The 15,902-nt window shown below is 46.3% G+C and overlaps 1 protein-coding gene across 1 annotated transcript in view; it reads right to left on the minus strand.

The window, feature by feature from the left end:
* The window catches only part of LOC122931422 (sterol O-acyltransferase 2-like), a 188,202-nt gene that overhangs the window by 78,280 nt on the left and 94,020 nt on the right, over positions 1-15,902 (minus strand). The window contains exon 7 of the mRNA XM_044285496.1: positions 1,037-1,121. Within this exon, the coding sequence (XP_044141431.1) occupies positions 1,037-1,121 (85 nt within the window). The remainder of the gene's footprint in view (positions 1-1,036; positions 1,122-15,902) is intronic.

Below are 15,902 nucleotides of genomic sequence, written 5' to 3' on the forward strand. Positions count from 1 at the left end.
ATCGGGTGCTATATAGCACCTGATGATGCGTTTCGGCCAGCCAATAACTGTAAGGCCAGTAGCCAACATGGCTACTGGCATTACAGTAAGGGCAGCACTTACCTGCACGTTTATTGGCTGCATAGTATCCAAGAAACATGTGGGGGGGGGAGACTCGAGTCTGGCGCTCAAGCACATGAAGTACTCGGCCGAGTACCGCCATGTGCCGAACATCGAAATGCTCGAGCCAAACAGGTGTTCGGCCGAGCATGCTCAATCATCACTATATCTGACCATTATTTTACTTGTGCCAATAATTTCTAGCAGTTTTCTTCTTTGCAAATAGCATCTATAATTTTCAGTTGTCTCTGTGCTGGTGGGTGGAGACAGGATGCTCCCCTTAACTTACACGTGCAGACAGCATATTCTGCTTTCTGTATCTCACTCACTCAGAAGCACCATATAGGACATTACAGAGAAGTACTGAGCAGTACAGATGTGAATAAAACACTTTGGGTGAGATCCAACACTTACTATTAGCTGCTGAATCATGTCTATGTTGTATCTGTCTCTCAGGTCCTCTCTGTACTTCCTCCCTCCACCACCACCCCCCACTTCTCTATGGGATGATATCATCTGATCCTTCAGTGAGAAGCCATCTTGGTCTCACAAGACATATTTCTCACAAATTTCAAAACGTTAGTTTAGAATAGGAAGGGTAAACGAAAACAGCTGATAACTCTAGAACAAGTCATTTTTCTCTAATAACATATGTTACAACATTTCTTATATTCAGCTGTACTATTGATTTATGCAAAGTTGTGTAAAAGTACAGTGACCAATTAAGGTGCCCATATGATATTAGCCTATGTTCCAGATAAACAAAAGGATCCAACTTTGAAATTCAATATGTCCGATCCTTCTCTTTCCTGTTATCAACTGGCAGTGGAAATTCGGGATCTTCTCATGCACATTAGATTGTTGAAAACAGTGGGTTCAGCCAGCAATATTCTAATATGTATGGGTGTCATTAATCACAACTTGTCTTGGGATTTACCTGGGATAGCTGTCTCTGTAAACCAGTGTTGGACAGAAGAGAAAATAAAGATAGCTTGAAAGTGAAGGCATCTTGGCATTTTTCTCTGCAACATGAAAAAATCATTAAAACCAAAGTCATAAAACCATATGAAACTTCTCCTGTACAGAATCTTTTATGTGTAATTTAAAGGTGTTGTCCACGTGTTTAATACTGATGACCTATCCCCAGGATAGGCAGGGGCGGGCTTGGCATTTATAGGGCCCCAAGCAAAGTTATGTCGGGTGCCCTAATCGGGACAGCCCTGTCTATCCACATCATCAGGGCGCTGATACAGTTGAAAGCTGTGGCCTTGGCCAAATCTTCAAATCCAATAGCCAAAGGCTATCTTGTTCCAGTTTCAGGTCATTTTTTTTATTTTGTTAAAATATAACATTTAATGTGTCTTTATTAAAAACTAAAAAAGTATATTAACCAAAACTAACTAAATTAAAACATGAAGTGACCATTTGATTATTATTATTTTTTTTCTAAAGATTTTGTCTAACTGCTTTGGGAGATCAGCAGGGATATTAGCTACATATTCCCTTTTTAAAGGGGATATGAAGCTAATATCCCCTTTAAAAAGGGAATATGTAGCTAATATCCCTGCTGATCTCCCATAGCAGTTAGACAAAATCTTTGGGAAACTTCATTTTTTAATTTAGTTAGTTTTGGATAATATACTTTCTATGTCTTTAATAAAGACACATTAAATGTAATATTTTAACAAAATAGAAAAATGATCTGAAACAGGAACAAGATAGCCTTTGTCTATTGGATTTGAAAATTTGAATATATCCTGGGTCGCATTTGGGGTCTGAGTCTTGACTTGGCCAAATCTACCTCTTCTGCTGCCTGAGGTGAAAACTGAAATGGCGCCCTACCCACAGCACTACCTTTTCGGACCAGACTGTCATGACAAAGTATTTCAGCTGTGTCTCATCTCTGCAGAGTTTTCCACACAGACATGTTAGATTCCTGACTTTTCCATCATCCCTGGTCTGATAGTGACCCAAGAGTATTATCCTGCTGCAACCCCCAATACTGTGCTCACTGTGCTCCCAAATGCCCCCAAATACAATACTTACAATATAACAGTGCCATACAGAAATTCTCCAAAGTGCTCCCAAAAATCCCACCAATAGTAATAATTCTCTTCCAGAGTGTCCTCATTAATAATAGTGTCCCATACAGCCCACCAATAGTGATAATGCTCTTCAAGAGTGCAGTGGCCTTCAAATTGTGCCCAATAATAATGCCCCTACAATAACCCCAGTAGTATTAAAGCAGCTATGCCCCCCCTGTAATACCCCCAGTATGTATAATATCCCAGTAGTGCCCCTCATATGTTTATTGCCCCCAGTAGTGTCAGTAGTAATATTTAATAACACTCATATTTATAATTGCTCTGCTGTAGTGCCCCCAGTATTTTTAATGTCCCCAAACAGTGCACCTTGTGTTCATAATCCCACCTCTCTGTACTGCCCCCTGTATTATTATTATGTGCCCTAGACGTACCCCCTTTATTTATAATGCTCTCCCCTCTACACTGTACCAGTAGTGCCCCCTGTATTATGCCCCTATCAGTGTCCTCCGTATTACTATAATACCCTCAATATTTATAATTGCCTCCCTGTAGGGCCTTCAGTATGTTTAATGTCTCCAAACATTGCCCCCTGTATTTATAATGTCCCTACTGTGTACTGTAGTATTGTCTCGTGTTTTATTATAATGTCCCCCAGCATTGCCCCCTTTAATTATAATGCTCCCCTCTCTGTACTGCCTGTGTATTTTTGTCCCCCAGCAGTACCCCCTGTATTTTTAGGTCTCCAGCAACTACTTTAATGTTCCCCAGTAGTGCCCACTGTATTTTTATGTCCCTCAGCAGTGCTCCCTGTCTTTTTACATCTCCAGAAATTACTTTAATGTATCCTAGCAGTGACTCCAATATTTTTATGTCCCTCAGCAGTGGCCTGTTTTTTTTGTCCTCTAGCAGTGCTCCTGGTTTTTGTATGTTCCCTAGCAGTACCTTCTGTATTTGCATGTCCTCCAGCAGTGGCCTCTGTATTTGGATCTCCCCCAGTGGTGCTTCCTGTATTTTCATGTCCCACAGCAGTGCCCCCTGTATAGTGTTGAGCGAACCCGAACTGTAAAGTACCAAACTTTACGATTTTGGGTACCCGGACCTGAACTTTGCCGGAAAAGTTTGGGTTCAAGTTCAGTGTTCAGCATTTAGTAAAGCTTGTTGAAAGGCCGCAGGGCAGCAAATCAACAAACTTTAAAGCTGTGGGCACTTAGAAGCCATCACAGCCATGTCTAGTAATGGCATGGCTGTGATTGGCCGGTGCATTATGTGATCCAGCTTCTATAAAAGCTGCATCACGTGTAGCATCGCCCATCAGCTCTGAGTAGTGCAGGGACAGGAAGCAGGCAGCTGAAGTGAGGGACAGTGTTAGGAATCTCATCTGACTATTTGTTCTGTTGGTGACCTATAGTGAATTTTTTGAGGGTGCTATACACCAGCTTTGCCCCCCTGACGAAGAAATATAATAACTAATCTGGCTGTTAATTCTGTGGGTGACCTATAGCGATTTTTTGTGGGTGCAATCCACCATCTTTGTACACCTAACACAAAAATATGATAGTTAATCTCTCTGTTAGTTCGGTGGGTGACATATTCCCATTTTTGGTGTGAGGTACCCCTGCACTGCATACGTGACAGGGAAATTAATATAGTTAATCAGTCTGATAGTTTGGTGGGTGACATATACCCATTTTTTGCGTGAAGTACACCTGCATTGCATACGTGACAGTGAAATTGATATAGTTAATTTGTCTGTTAGTTCGGTGGGTGACATATACCCAATTTTCGTGTGAGGTACACCTGCACTGCATACCTGACAGGGAAATTAATATAGTTAATCCGTCTGCTTGTTCGGTGGGTGACATATACCCAATTTTTGTCTGAGGTACACCTGCACTGCATACCTGACAGGGAAATAAATATAGTTAAATCCGTCTGTTAGATCAATGGGTGACATATACCCAATTTTTGTCTGAGGTACACCTGCACTGCATACCTGACAGGGAAATAAATATAGTTAATTTGTCTGTTAGTTCGGTGGTTGACATATACCCAATCTTCGTGTGAGGTACACCTGCACTGCATACCTGACAGGAAAATAAATATAGTTAATCCGTCTGTTAGATCGGTGGGTGAAATATACTAAATTTTAGTGTGAGTTACATCTGCATTGAATACATGACAGGGAAATTAATATAGTTAATCCGTCTGTTAGTTCGGTGGGTGACATATTCCCATTCTTGTTGTGAGGTACACCTGCACTGCATACCTGACAGGGAAATAAATATAGTTAATCCATCTTTTAGTTCGGTGAGTGACCTCAAAGAATAGGGAGAGCATCAAATAAGGGACGTGGCCCTGGTCGCGGTTCTGCTCGTGTTGGTGAAGCTCCTGTTGCAAGGAGAGGACGTGGTCGATCTGTGCCAGCTACACGCCAAAATGAAACACCTTGCACGTAGACGACAGAACGTTCAGCGTTATTTTGTAGGCCGGAATACAGTTGTACGAATGGTGAGGCCAGAACAAGCAGAGGCAGTTGTAGATTGGGTGTCTGACAGTTCCTCCAGTTCCTTCACATTGTCTCCCACCCGTTTCCTTGCTGAAAGAGCAGAGTTGGCACCTGCAGCCCATGGGCATCTGTCTTTCACCTCACCCCCTTGCAAATCAGACAAGCAGTCTGAGCCCCAAGTCATGCAGCAGTCTCTTATGCTTTTTGATGACTATACTGGCATTGGCCGTCCACATAGCCCTGCCCCAGAAGTGGAAGAGATTGAGTGCACCGATGCAAGGCAATGGCTGATCGGGGGGGGGGGGGGGCAACGGGGCAATTTCCCCCCATCCCTGCCCCGAGAATGTAGTTGTAGTGAGAGCCAGGGGCAGACTGAACATTCCGGGTCCGGCGGCGGTGGCAGTGGCAGGGAGAGGTGAGTGCTTCCATTGTGCGATCATCTCCATATTCATCTGTATCGCCGTCCTCAGGACAGCGATACAGATGAATGGTGTGGAGGAGCAGGGGAGAGGTGTCTCCCTTGCCCGTTCCTCTGATAGGCTACAGGCACTAGGCCTGCAGCCTAGCAGAGGCCGGTGCAGGAGGCACGACGACGTCATCGCGCCTCCTGAGCCGTACACAGAGGGACACAGGCCGGAAGAGGCCTGCATCGCATCGCAGTGTCATGGAGGTAAGTATAAGTGTTTATTGTTTTAATTATTTTTAGTACAGTATGGCAAGAAGGGGGGTGGGGCCCTATATACTGGCATATTATGGGGGGGAACACTCTGGAGAAGGGAGGAAGGAGCACTATGGGGGCATCTAATGGGGGCCCTATATACAGGCACATTATAAGCGGAGCACTATGGAGGGGGGGAGGAGCACTATAAGGACATCTAATGGAGGCCCTATATACTGGCACATTATGGGGGCACGATGGAGAAGGGGGAAAAAAAGCATTATATAAGGGCATTTAATACTGGCACCCATTTTGGTGCCACTGTGGGGAAGGGGGGAGAGAAGCATTATGGGGGCATCTATGTGGGGCAGTTTATAGGGGCATTTTATACTGCTACATTATGAAGGGCACTATGGAGATGGGGAGGAGCACTATGGGGGCATCTTCTGGGGGCACTATATAGAACGGGGAGGAGCACTATGGGGGCATCTTCTGGGGGCACTATATAGGAGTATTTTATACTGGCACAAATTATAGGGGAACTATGGGCACCTTAGCTCAACTAGGGGCACTAAGTGTTTTTTATAGTGGCACACAGTACAGGTCATTGGATCACATGAGGGCACTCTGGGGACATTGACTCTACTGGGGGCACTAAGAGGAGTTTTTATTTTTTACTGCCACACAACGGAGCATTTTTTTGTCCTGGCGCACATAATAAGGGGACTTTATTACAACTAGGGGACTATGGGAGCATTATTACTTCTGGGACACAATTACTGTTAGGGGCACTGTAGGAGCACTATTACTACTAAGTGCACTCTGGACAGAATTATTACTATTGTTGGGTGTGACGAATACCACACCTCGTGACCGCTTGACGTCGCCTACGTCGAGCTCATGAGCCGCGGTATGGTCACAGGTTACCAAAAACGTGATGTTACGCCCTCCAGAGGAACAGGTAAGGTCAGGCTGGTATAGTTTACACAGACACCTCCTATCCACGCGGACACAGAGAGGCAACAAGTTGAAAGAGCCTTTTCACTGCCGAAGCGAAAACAGAGTTGTCTCAGCCTGGGTATCTGCCACCAGCTTCTCGTTTGATAGAAGCCCGGCCCGCTAACAGGATTATATAGGGTGAGAAACCAACCCGCGGTAGCGTATAACTAGGCCAAAACACGAATGTGGGGATTCGTGATCGAGATACAAGATAGCACAAGATTAAATTATATATTTAATCTTCGTAAGGGCACACTAGATATAACACAATATACACAGAGAATATATACAGTGGTCTGAGGTTACAGATACAGGTTATATGGGTACAACAGGGTTAAGCAGAGCAAAAGTCAGTTACCGGGTAAGATAAAAGTTCCTTTCGGTTGTGGTGTGTTCTTTGCTGTAGTCATTTGAAGGGCAGTGATTTCAGCTAGTTCCTGGGTCCCCCTAAACACATTACATGATGTGACCGTTCTTCAGAGAAAGACACGCCCACTTGCTGGCACAAGCCTTTTAACCTGTAGCCGGCCCCTCTGCTTGACTGGCTGCAAATGACCCACAAAACCCTTTAGGGTTCATAGCTCCAGTCCAGAAGGTCACAGGGAGATGGCTCTGGGACCAACGGATCCGCCTGGGTTCCGGCTACAACTAGAGTCCAAACATGGTGCCGCTATTGGGTGTCTGTGGGGAGATATTTATATCTCCCTTTCCTGGCATCCTAGCCTCAAGCAAAGACCATGGGCACGACACAAATATGTATCCGGTTTGCGCCTGCGATGGCCAGGCGATTCATAATTCCTTATGAAATGTAGGTGCCAACATGTCTGGAAGGTATAATTGATCCTGGCAAGGGCTGATACCTCCTGCTGGTGTTTTTCCTACGGGATCCAGGTTGTCTGACTGGAGGTGTGAAATGTAAATAAATGTGGCCTGCTTGGAGTTCTCTGCCATATGGCTGAGGCTTTGAAGCAGGGCTCTCATATGGAGTTCACCTCCTCTGTCAAATGGTGTGTGTAAGGACATGGCTGCCTGTAAATATTAATCCATATTCCTCACAGTATCAGCTTAGCACAGTTATTTTTGGGGGACATTATGGTTACACCATTAGTGTCAGGGGCATTATTCCAATAATTATTGAAGAGGGCGCTATCTGTGTGTAACTAGTATTTTCAGGGGGTTTATCTGTTTCTACAGTATAGTTTTGGGGAGTACAGCGTCTCAGTATTGGTGGTGCATAATGGGATGTTGAAAAGGTGTGAGGAAAAGTAGGAAACTAAGATGTCTGTCTGTCTGTCAAACTCTGCAGAGATGAGAGATGGCTGAAAGAAATCATCATGGTGGTCTGGTCTGAATGGAAAAGATGAAGAAAGAGAACATCTACATCAAAGGCGACGTCACTGGATGTAAGAGGTATGGGCGCGATATATGGGTGGGGCTGTGTGTGGGTGTGGCTTGAGGGTGGGTGGGGACACAGGGGCCCCATAATCTCCTATTGCCCGGAGAAGTGCCCCTCCCGAGACCAGGCTCTGGATCAGCCACTGCGGCAAGGAGGGCAGGTGTGAAGAGTGGGTGGAAGATGATGTGGAGGATGATGAGGTCCTAGACCCCACAGGGAATCAAGGTCTACTGCCCACCGCACCCAAGGACTGAGCACACCAAAGCCAGCTCCAAGGAGTTCCCTGGTGTGGCAGTTCTTCAGACAATATGCTGACGACAAGACGCAAGTGGTTTGCACACTGTGCAATCAGAGCCTGAGGGGAGGCATAAATGTTCTAAACCTGAGCACCACCTGCATGACCAGGCATCTAAATGCAAAGCACAAGCTGCAGTGGAGTAAGCACCTCAAAAACCACAAAATATCTCAGGCTCCTCCTGCTCCCTCTTCTGCTGCAGTCTCGGCCTCTTCCAACCCCTCTGGAGTGACAGTGGCACCTGCCACCCCGCAAAAAGAGGATGTGGCAGTAACGCCACCACCTCTGTCACCAAACATCTCCACACTGTCCCATCGAAGCATTCAGCTGTCCATCTCCACAACACTGGAGAGAAAGAGGAAGTACCCCCCTACCTACCAGCAATCCTTGGCCCTGAATGCCAGCATTTCAAAATTCTTGGCCTTTGAAATGCTGTCATTCTGTCTGGTGGAGACAGAGACTTTTAAAAATATTATGGCGGTGGCTGTCCCACAGTACGTGGTTCTGTCACGGACGGTGTACAGGAAACAAGACAAAGCAACATGCATATATGACTCACTGGATCCAAAGCTAAGGAACCAAAAGGGAGACCCCTGCACAAGACCTGAGACTTTCCCTGGCTGCTCAGCCTATGCAAAGATCCCAGAGGTGGATGGTTGCATATCCACGTACCTCGACTATATAACCCCTGAACACCCTACAATAGTGAGGGGACACGACCACCGGCTCCCTACACCAGACACGGAGGGAGTCAGGGTCACCTGGGATCCAGCAAACAGAAAATAACAGATAAATGTTCAGCACTTAACTTTGTAGCAGACTGGAAAACAAGATCAGCATTCACACACACTCCAGGAAGTAGTATAAGCCGCCCAGTAATGCATTATGGGGCGGAATTTAAAGGGATGCAATCAGTCCAACTACATGACAGCTGAGAGAGGCTAACGAGATGAGGAACTGAACATCACAACAAAGAAACTCAAGGAGGAGGTTCTGAAAGGCTTCTGTCAGAGCTTCTCAGCTGTCTGGTTGTGACAGGTTCCCAGCCAGCACTACTTTTCCAGGCGAGCCATCCCTGCCCTGCACAACCAAGTAGTGGACAAAATTAGGTGTGCACTGCGCAATGCCATCTGTGGCAAGGTCCACATAACCACAGATACGTGGACCAGTAAGCACGGACAGGGGCGTTATATCTCCCTAACTGCACACTGGGTAAATGCAGTGGAGGCTGGGCCTGAGGGGGAACACAGTTTGGCGTATGTCCTTCCGCCACTGGGGATTGCAGGACATTTCTATTTGCCTCCTGTTGCCTGCTCCTACTCCGCCTCCTCCTCTACCACCTCCTCATCCAGTCAGCGTGACACCTTCACCAGAAACTTCAACACAGCCAGGGGGAATCGACAGCAGGCTGTTTTGAAATTCATCTGTTTGGGGGGGAAAACCCACACCGCGTAGGAGCTGTGGACGGGAATGGAACAACAGACCGATGAGTGGTTGGTGCCACTGAGCCTCAAGCCCGGCCTGGTGGTTAGTTTTGGGCCTAGCCGGTTTGATGCAAATAACGAGAGGCATAGAGGGCACTCACTTAACCGGTGTTTACATGGAACTATACGACATATTTTAATTTAAAAGTATTTTATTCAAATGAATGTGCAACACAGTTTGATAAGATAATAAAATCAATAAAAAGGTAATAAAAATGTGACAATTATTAAAACATACGCCTCTGTTTTGTCTATAGCTTGCACATCACTCCATATCCTTATAGGTAAATATATATATAGAGCATATGCTCCCCCTCCCCCCTCTCCCCTCCCACCAAACCAATACTGCAATCAAAAGAATACTTTCCCAAACATTGGAATATACACTGCCAAAGGAGCATATGAAGCCACTACAAAGACAACAAAAGTATTTCAAACACATAAAAACTACAAAACTTTAAACAAAAACCCAAAGGAAACACAAAAAAAGCAAACAAAACACAAATAAAACGCATGTGCATTTTTATGGCTAACAGTCAGCTATTACATATCTCATTAATAACAACCAAGAAAAAGATCAAAAGGTTACCACAAGAAGATACATCTACATCTAAAATACAAAAAAAAAACCACACACAACACACACCCAATACAAAAGAACTAAAAACATTTAAAACCGCAAACAAAACGCAGTGAAAACGCATATGCGTTTTTATGATCAACACATATTCCATCAAACCCAAGGTAGCAAAAGATCAAGAAACTAGTACAGGGCGATACAACTACACCCAATATATGCAAACACAAAAGAATCGCACTTGAAACCCACCTACACTCAACTAAAGAATTATTAGGAACACCTGTTCTATTTCTCATTAATGCGATTATCTAGTCAACCAATCACATGGCAGTTGCAAGTAGGGTTGTGGTCCTGGTCAAGACAATCTCCTGAACTCCAAACTGAATGTCAGAATGGGAAAGAAAGGTGATTTAAGCAATTTTGAGCGTGACATGGTTGTTGGTGCCATACGGGCCGGTCTGAGTATTTCACAATCTGCTCAGTTACTGGGATTTTTACGCACAACCATTTCTAGGGTTTACAAAGAATGGTGTGAAAAGGGAAAAACATCCAGTATGCGGCAGTCCTGTGGGCGAAAATGCCTTGTTGATGCTAAAGGTCAGAGGAGAATGGGCCGACTGATTCAAGCTGATAGAAGAGCAACGTTGACTGAAATAACCACTCGTTAGAACCGAGGTATGCAGCAAAGCATTTGTGAAGCCACAACACGCACAACCTTGAGGTGGATGGGCTACAACAGCAAGACCCCACGGGGTACCACTCCTCTCCACTACAAATAGGAAAAAGAGGCTACAATTTGCACAAGCTCACCAAAATTGGACTGTTGAAGACTGGAAAAATGTTGCCTGGTCTGATGAGTCTCGATTTCTGTTGAGACATTCAAATGGTAGAGTCCGAATTTGGCGTAAGCAGAATGAGAACATGTATCCATCATGCCTTGTTACCACTGTGCAGGCTGGTGGTGGTGGTGTAATGGTGTGGGGGATGTTTTCTGGGCACACTTTAGGCCCCTTAGTGCCAATTGGCCATAGTTTAAATGCCACAGGCTACCTGAGCATTGTTTCTGACCATGTCCATCCCTTCATGACCACCATGTACCCATCCTCTGATGGCTACTTCCAGCAGGATAATGCACCATGTCACAAAGCTCGAATCATTTCAAATTGGTCTCTTGAACATGACAATGAGTTCACTGTACTAAAATGGCCCCACAGTCACCAGATCTCAACCCAATAGAGCATCTTTGGGATGTGGTGGAACGGGAGCTTCGTGCCCTGGATGTGCATCCCTCAAATCTCCATCAACTGCAAGATGCTATCCTATCAATATGGGCCAACATTTCTAAAGAATGCTATCAGCACCTTGTTGAATCAGTGCCATGTAGAATTAAGGCAGTTCTGAAGGCAAAAGGGGGTCCAACACCGTATTAGTATGGTGTTCCTAATAATTCTTTAGACGAGTGTATGTTTCTTATGAGAAAACCAATTCACAAAAAAAAAATAGCAAACACAAATGCAGAACAAACGACTAAATAATCTTCATCCAAGGATTCCAATGGCCTACAACTCAAAGAAGACCAAACTGAGACATCAAGGCAAATACAACATTGCTTCCGAATAAACCAATCCTTAATGGTCAGAAATAGAGTAACACTTCCAAACACCATTTACTTAACAATACGAACGAATACCAAATCTAACAAAACCCAATCCAGATCTTCGAGATCACCCAATCAGACAATTGTAACGCCCACTTTCAGGAAAACTGCTTAAAATACCCTCACAAGTTCCAGTACACCACTATAAGCCACTGAGGAAGGAGCAGAGAAGAAAGCTCCGAAACGCGTTTGTGAAAGGAACTCGAGGGTCACACAAGTTTATTCTTACTTTTACTAATTTTTTATATTTTTTACATTTACCCATTTTTCGAAATCATTCGAATTATCTTTCCGAAAGCTTAAAGCCAATCAGAAAGAACCAAAAAGCGGAAAAACAATTGCGATTCAACACTCTGAAAGCAAATTCCCGCCCTAAATCTAGGAACCAATCACAACCACCTCCGGTAGTGACGTGTTGCCCCGCCCTGTCACGTGAGACGCCACAACGCATCCGCAACGGACCACGTGGGACGCCTCGTAGGTCCTTGCAGGCTAAAGAAAGCGATCGGACAAGCAGAACAGAACACAGCGAATCGGTAAAGTACTATCTATTCAACATTTTAACAGACACAAAGTGGAACTATATTTATCACTTCCACTCCAATCTTAGTTTTATATTTTTATTTTTATTTTCACATTGTGTATTTTCCTCCAATTCATGGACCCATTCATATGACTTTTTATGATCACTACAAGACTGGCATACGAATTCCACTACCAGGACAAGCATCCTGAGGAAACACTGGAAGTGCAACCATTTTGTATATACAAACCGGATTCCAAAAAAGTTGGGACACTAAACAAATTGTGAATAAAAACTGAATGCAATGATGTGGAGATGGCAAATGTCAATATTTTATTTGTAATGGAACGTAGATGACAGATCAAACGTTTAATCCGAGTAAATGTATCATTTTAAAGGAAAAATACGTTGATTCAAATTTTCACAGTGTCAACAAATCCCCAAAAAGTTGGGACAAGTAGCAATAAGAGGCTGTAAAAAGTAAATTTGAGCATAACGAAGAGCTGGAAGACCAATTAACACTAATTAGGTCAATTGGCAACCTGATTGGGTATAAAAAGAGCTTCTCAGAGTGGCAGTGTCTCTCAGAAGCCAAGATGGGTAGAGGATCACCAATTCCCACAATGTTGCGCAGAAAGATAGTGGAGCAATATCAGAAAGGTGTTACCCAGCGAAAAATTGCAAAGACTTTGCATCTATCATCATCAACTGTGCGTAACATCATCTGAAGATTCAGAGAATCTGGAACAATCTCTGTGCGTAAGGGTCAAGGCCGTAAAACCATACTGGATGCCCGTGATCTCCGGGCCCTTAAACGACACTGCACCACAAACAGGAATGCTACTGTAAAGGAAATCACAGAATGGGCTCAGGAATACTTCCAGAAACCATTGTCAGTGAACACAATCCACCGTGCCATCCGCCGTTGCCAGCTGAAACTCTACAGTGCAAAGAAGAAGTGGAACCATGAACCAGACGTACAACAAGAGATAAGTGGAAATAAGAAGGCTTTATTGCAAATCAAGCTGTAAGGCAAAAGTCCAAACGGATGGCTAAACCGAAGCAGGGTCTTGCGAAGCCAGAGGTCAGGAACCAGAAGGGTAGTCAGACGAAGCCTGGATCAGGAACCAGCAGGGTAGTCAGACGAAGCCTGGATCAGGAACCAGCAGGGTAGTCAGACGAAGCCTGGATCAGGAACCAGCAGGGTAGTCAGACGAAGCCAGGATCAGGAACCAGAAGCAGCAGCAGTCTTAGAAGCATGTGAACACAGGAGGACCAAGCAAGGAACTGAAGCCACAGACCTCCTATATATATGAGCTAGGCATCCAGCTCCTCCCAGTGGGAAGGAGAAGCCGCAGGGTGGGAGGCTACAAGAAACCCAGAAACCAAGATGGCCGCCAGCACATGTCAAACAAAGGAGAACAGCAAGAAGGTAAGACCATGACAGTACCTCCCCCTCAAGGGCCCCTCCTCCGCGGAGTAAAGAACGGTTTCTGAGGGAAGCGTGCGTGGAAGGCTCGGAGCAAGGCAGGAGCATGGACATCTGCGGAGGGAACCCAGGAACGCTCCTCTGGACCATAACCACGCCAATGGACCAAAAACTGCACCCGACCGCGGACCAGGCGTGAGTCCAGGATATTGCTCACCTCATACTCCTCACGATTGCCCACTTGGACCGGACGAGGCCAAGGAACCGTGGAAGTGAAACGATTACACACCAGTGGCTTCAACAGGGAGACATGAAACACGTTGGAGATCCGCATGCCAGGAGGAAGCGCAAGGGCATAGGCTACCGGGTTTACCCTGCGAAGCACTCGGAAGGGACCAACAAAGCGAGGCACCAGCTTGGGAGTGGGCACTCGAGGTTGAGGTTGCGGGTGGACAACCATACGCGGTCTCCGACCTGGTAGGAAGGAGCGGGCGCTCGTCTGCGATCAGCCTGGAGTCTCTGGCGCTGCGCAGAGACCTCAAGGGACCTCTGGATCTGTACCCAAGAAGCACGTAGGACGGAAAGGTGATCCTCCACAGTCGGAATATCCTGGGGAGAGAATACCTCCGGTAACACGGCAGGTTGGAACCCATAATTGGCCATGAAGGGAGACGTCCCAGAGGAAGAGTTCACCGCCGTGTTCCTGGCAAACTCAGCCCAAGGCAGGAGGTCAACCCAATTGTCTTGGTGATCGGAGACATAGCAACGAAGGAATTGCTCCAAGGCCTGATTGGATCGTTCTGCGGCCCCATTGGACTGAGGGTGGTAGGCCGAGGAGAAAGAGAGATGAATCCCCAACTGGGAGCAAAAGGCGCGCCAGAACCTGGACACAAACTGACTCCCCCGATCCGACACAATCTCCTTGGGCAAACCGTGCAACCGGAAGACCTCCCTGGCAAAAATCGAGGCCAACTCTTGTGCAGAGGGTAACTTCTTGAGAGGAACACAGTGGCACATTTTGGAAAACCGATCCACAATCATGAGAATGACCGTATGGCCTCGGGATGCAGGGAGGTCCACAATGAAATCCATCCCCAGGTGTGACCATGGACGCTCCCCGGTGGCTATGGGTTGAAAAAGGCCCAACGGAAGGTGCCGAGGGGACTTACTCTGGGCACAAACGGAGCATGCCGCTACATATGCGGCGATGTCGGAACGTAGAGAAGGCCACCAGAACAGACGTGAAACAGCCCAGGACAGCTGATTCTTTCCAGGATGCCCCGCGGCCTTGGAGTTATGGTAGGTTCGCAACAGCCGAGTGCGCAACTCCTCAGGCACAAAACATCTGCCGTTGGGTCTCCCAGAGGGAGCACCAGATTGAGCCGCCAAAATCTGCTCACCCAGGGGAGAGGTCAGGCTGGTGCGAATAGCGGCCAGGATCTGATTCGGAGGTATGACCGAAGTCGGAATCGACTCCTCCCCGGACAGCTCGGAGTACTGCCGTGATAAGGCATCCGCTCTGATGTTCTTGGAACCGGGTAGGTAGGAGACCACGTAATTAAAACGTGACAAGAACAGAGCCCATCTGGCCTGACGTGGTGTCAATCTCTTGGCCTCAGAGAGGTAGGTCAGATTCTTGTGGTCCGTCAGGATGAGAACCGGAACCACCGAGCCCTCAAGCAAGTGCCTCCATTCTTTAAGGGCCTGCACGATGGCCAATAACTCCCTGTCACCAATCTGATAGTTGCACTCCGCGGAAGACAGTTTCCGGGAGTAAAACCCACAAGGAAGCAGAGGACCCTCTGGTGTTCTACACTGAGACAGAAGGGCGCCTACTCCCGTCTCAGACGCGTCCACCTCGAGGACAAAAGGCAACCCAGGGATGGGATGCGACAGAATCGGAGCCGACACAAAGGCGGACTTTAGAGCCTCAAAAGCTCGGATGGCCTCGAGCGGCCAGACCTGGGGATTACTGCCCTTCCTGGTCAGATCCGTGAGAGGCTTGGCTAGCATGGAAAAGTCCCTGATGAACTTCCGATAATAATTGGCGAAGCCCAAAAAGCGCTGCAGGGCACGAAGACCACTGGGCTGGGGCCACTGTAAGACAGCCGAAACCTTCTCAGGATCCATGGAGAACCCCTCAGTGGAAATGATGTAACCTAAGAAAGTTACCTGGGATCGGTGAAATTCGCATTTCTCAAGCTTACCGAACAGCTTGTTCTCTCGTAACC

This window comes from Bufo gargarizans, chromosome 3, assembly GCF_014858855.1.
Source record: "Bufo gargarizans isolate SCDJY-AF-19 chromosome 3, ASM1485885v1, whole genome shotgun sequence".
In the NCBI taxonomy this organism is placed as follows: Eukaryota; Metazoa; Chordata; class Amphibia; order Anura; family Bufonidae; genus Bufo; species Bufo gargarizans.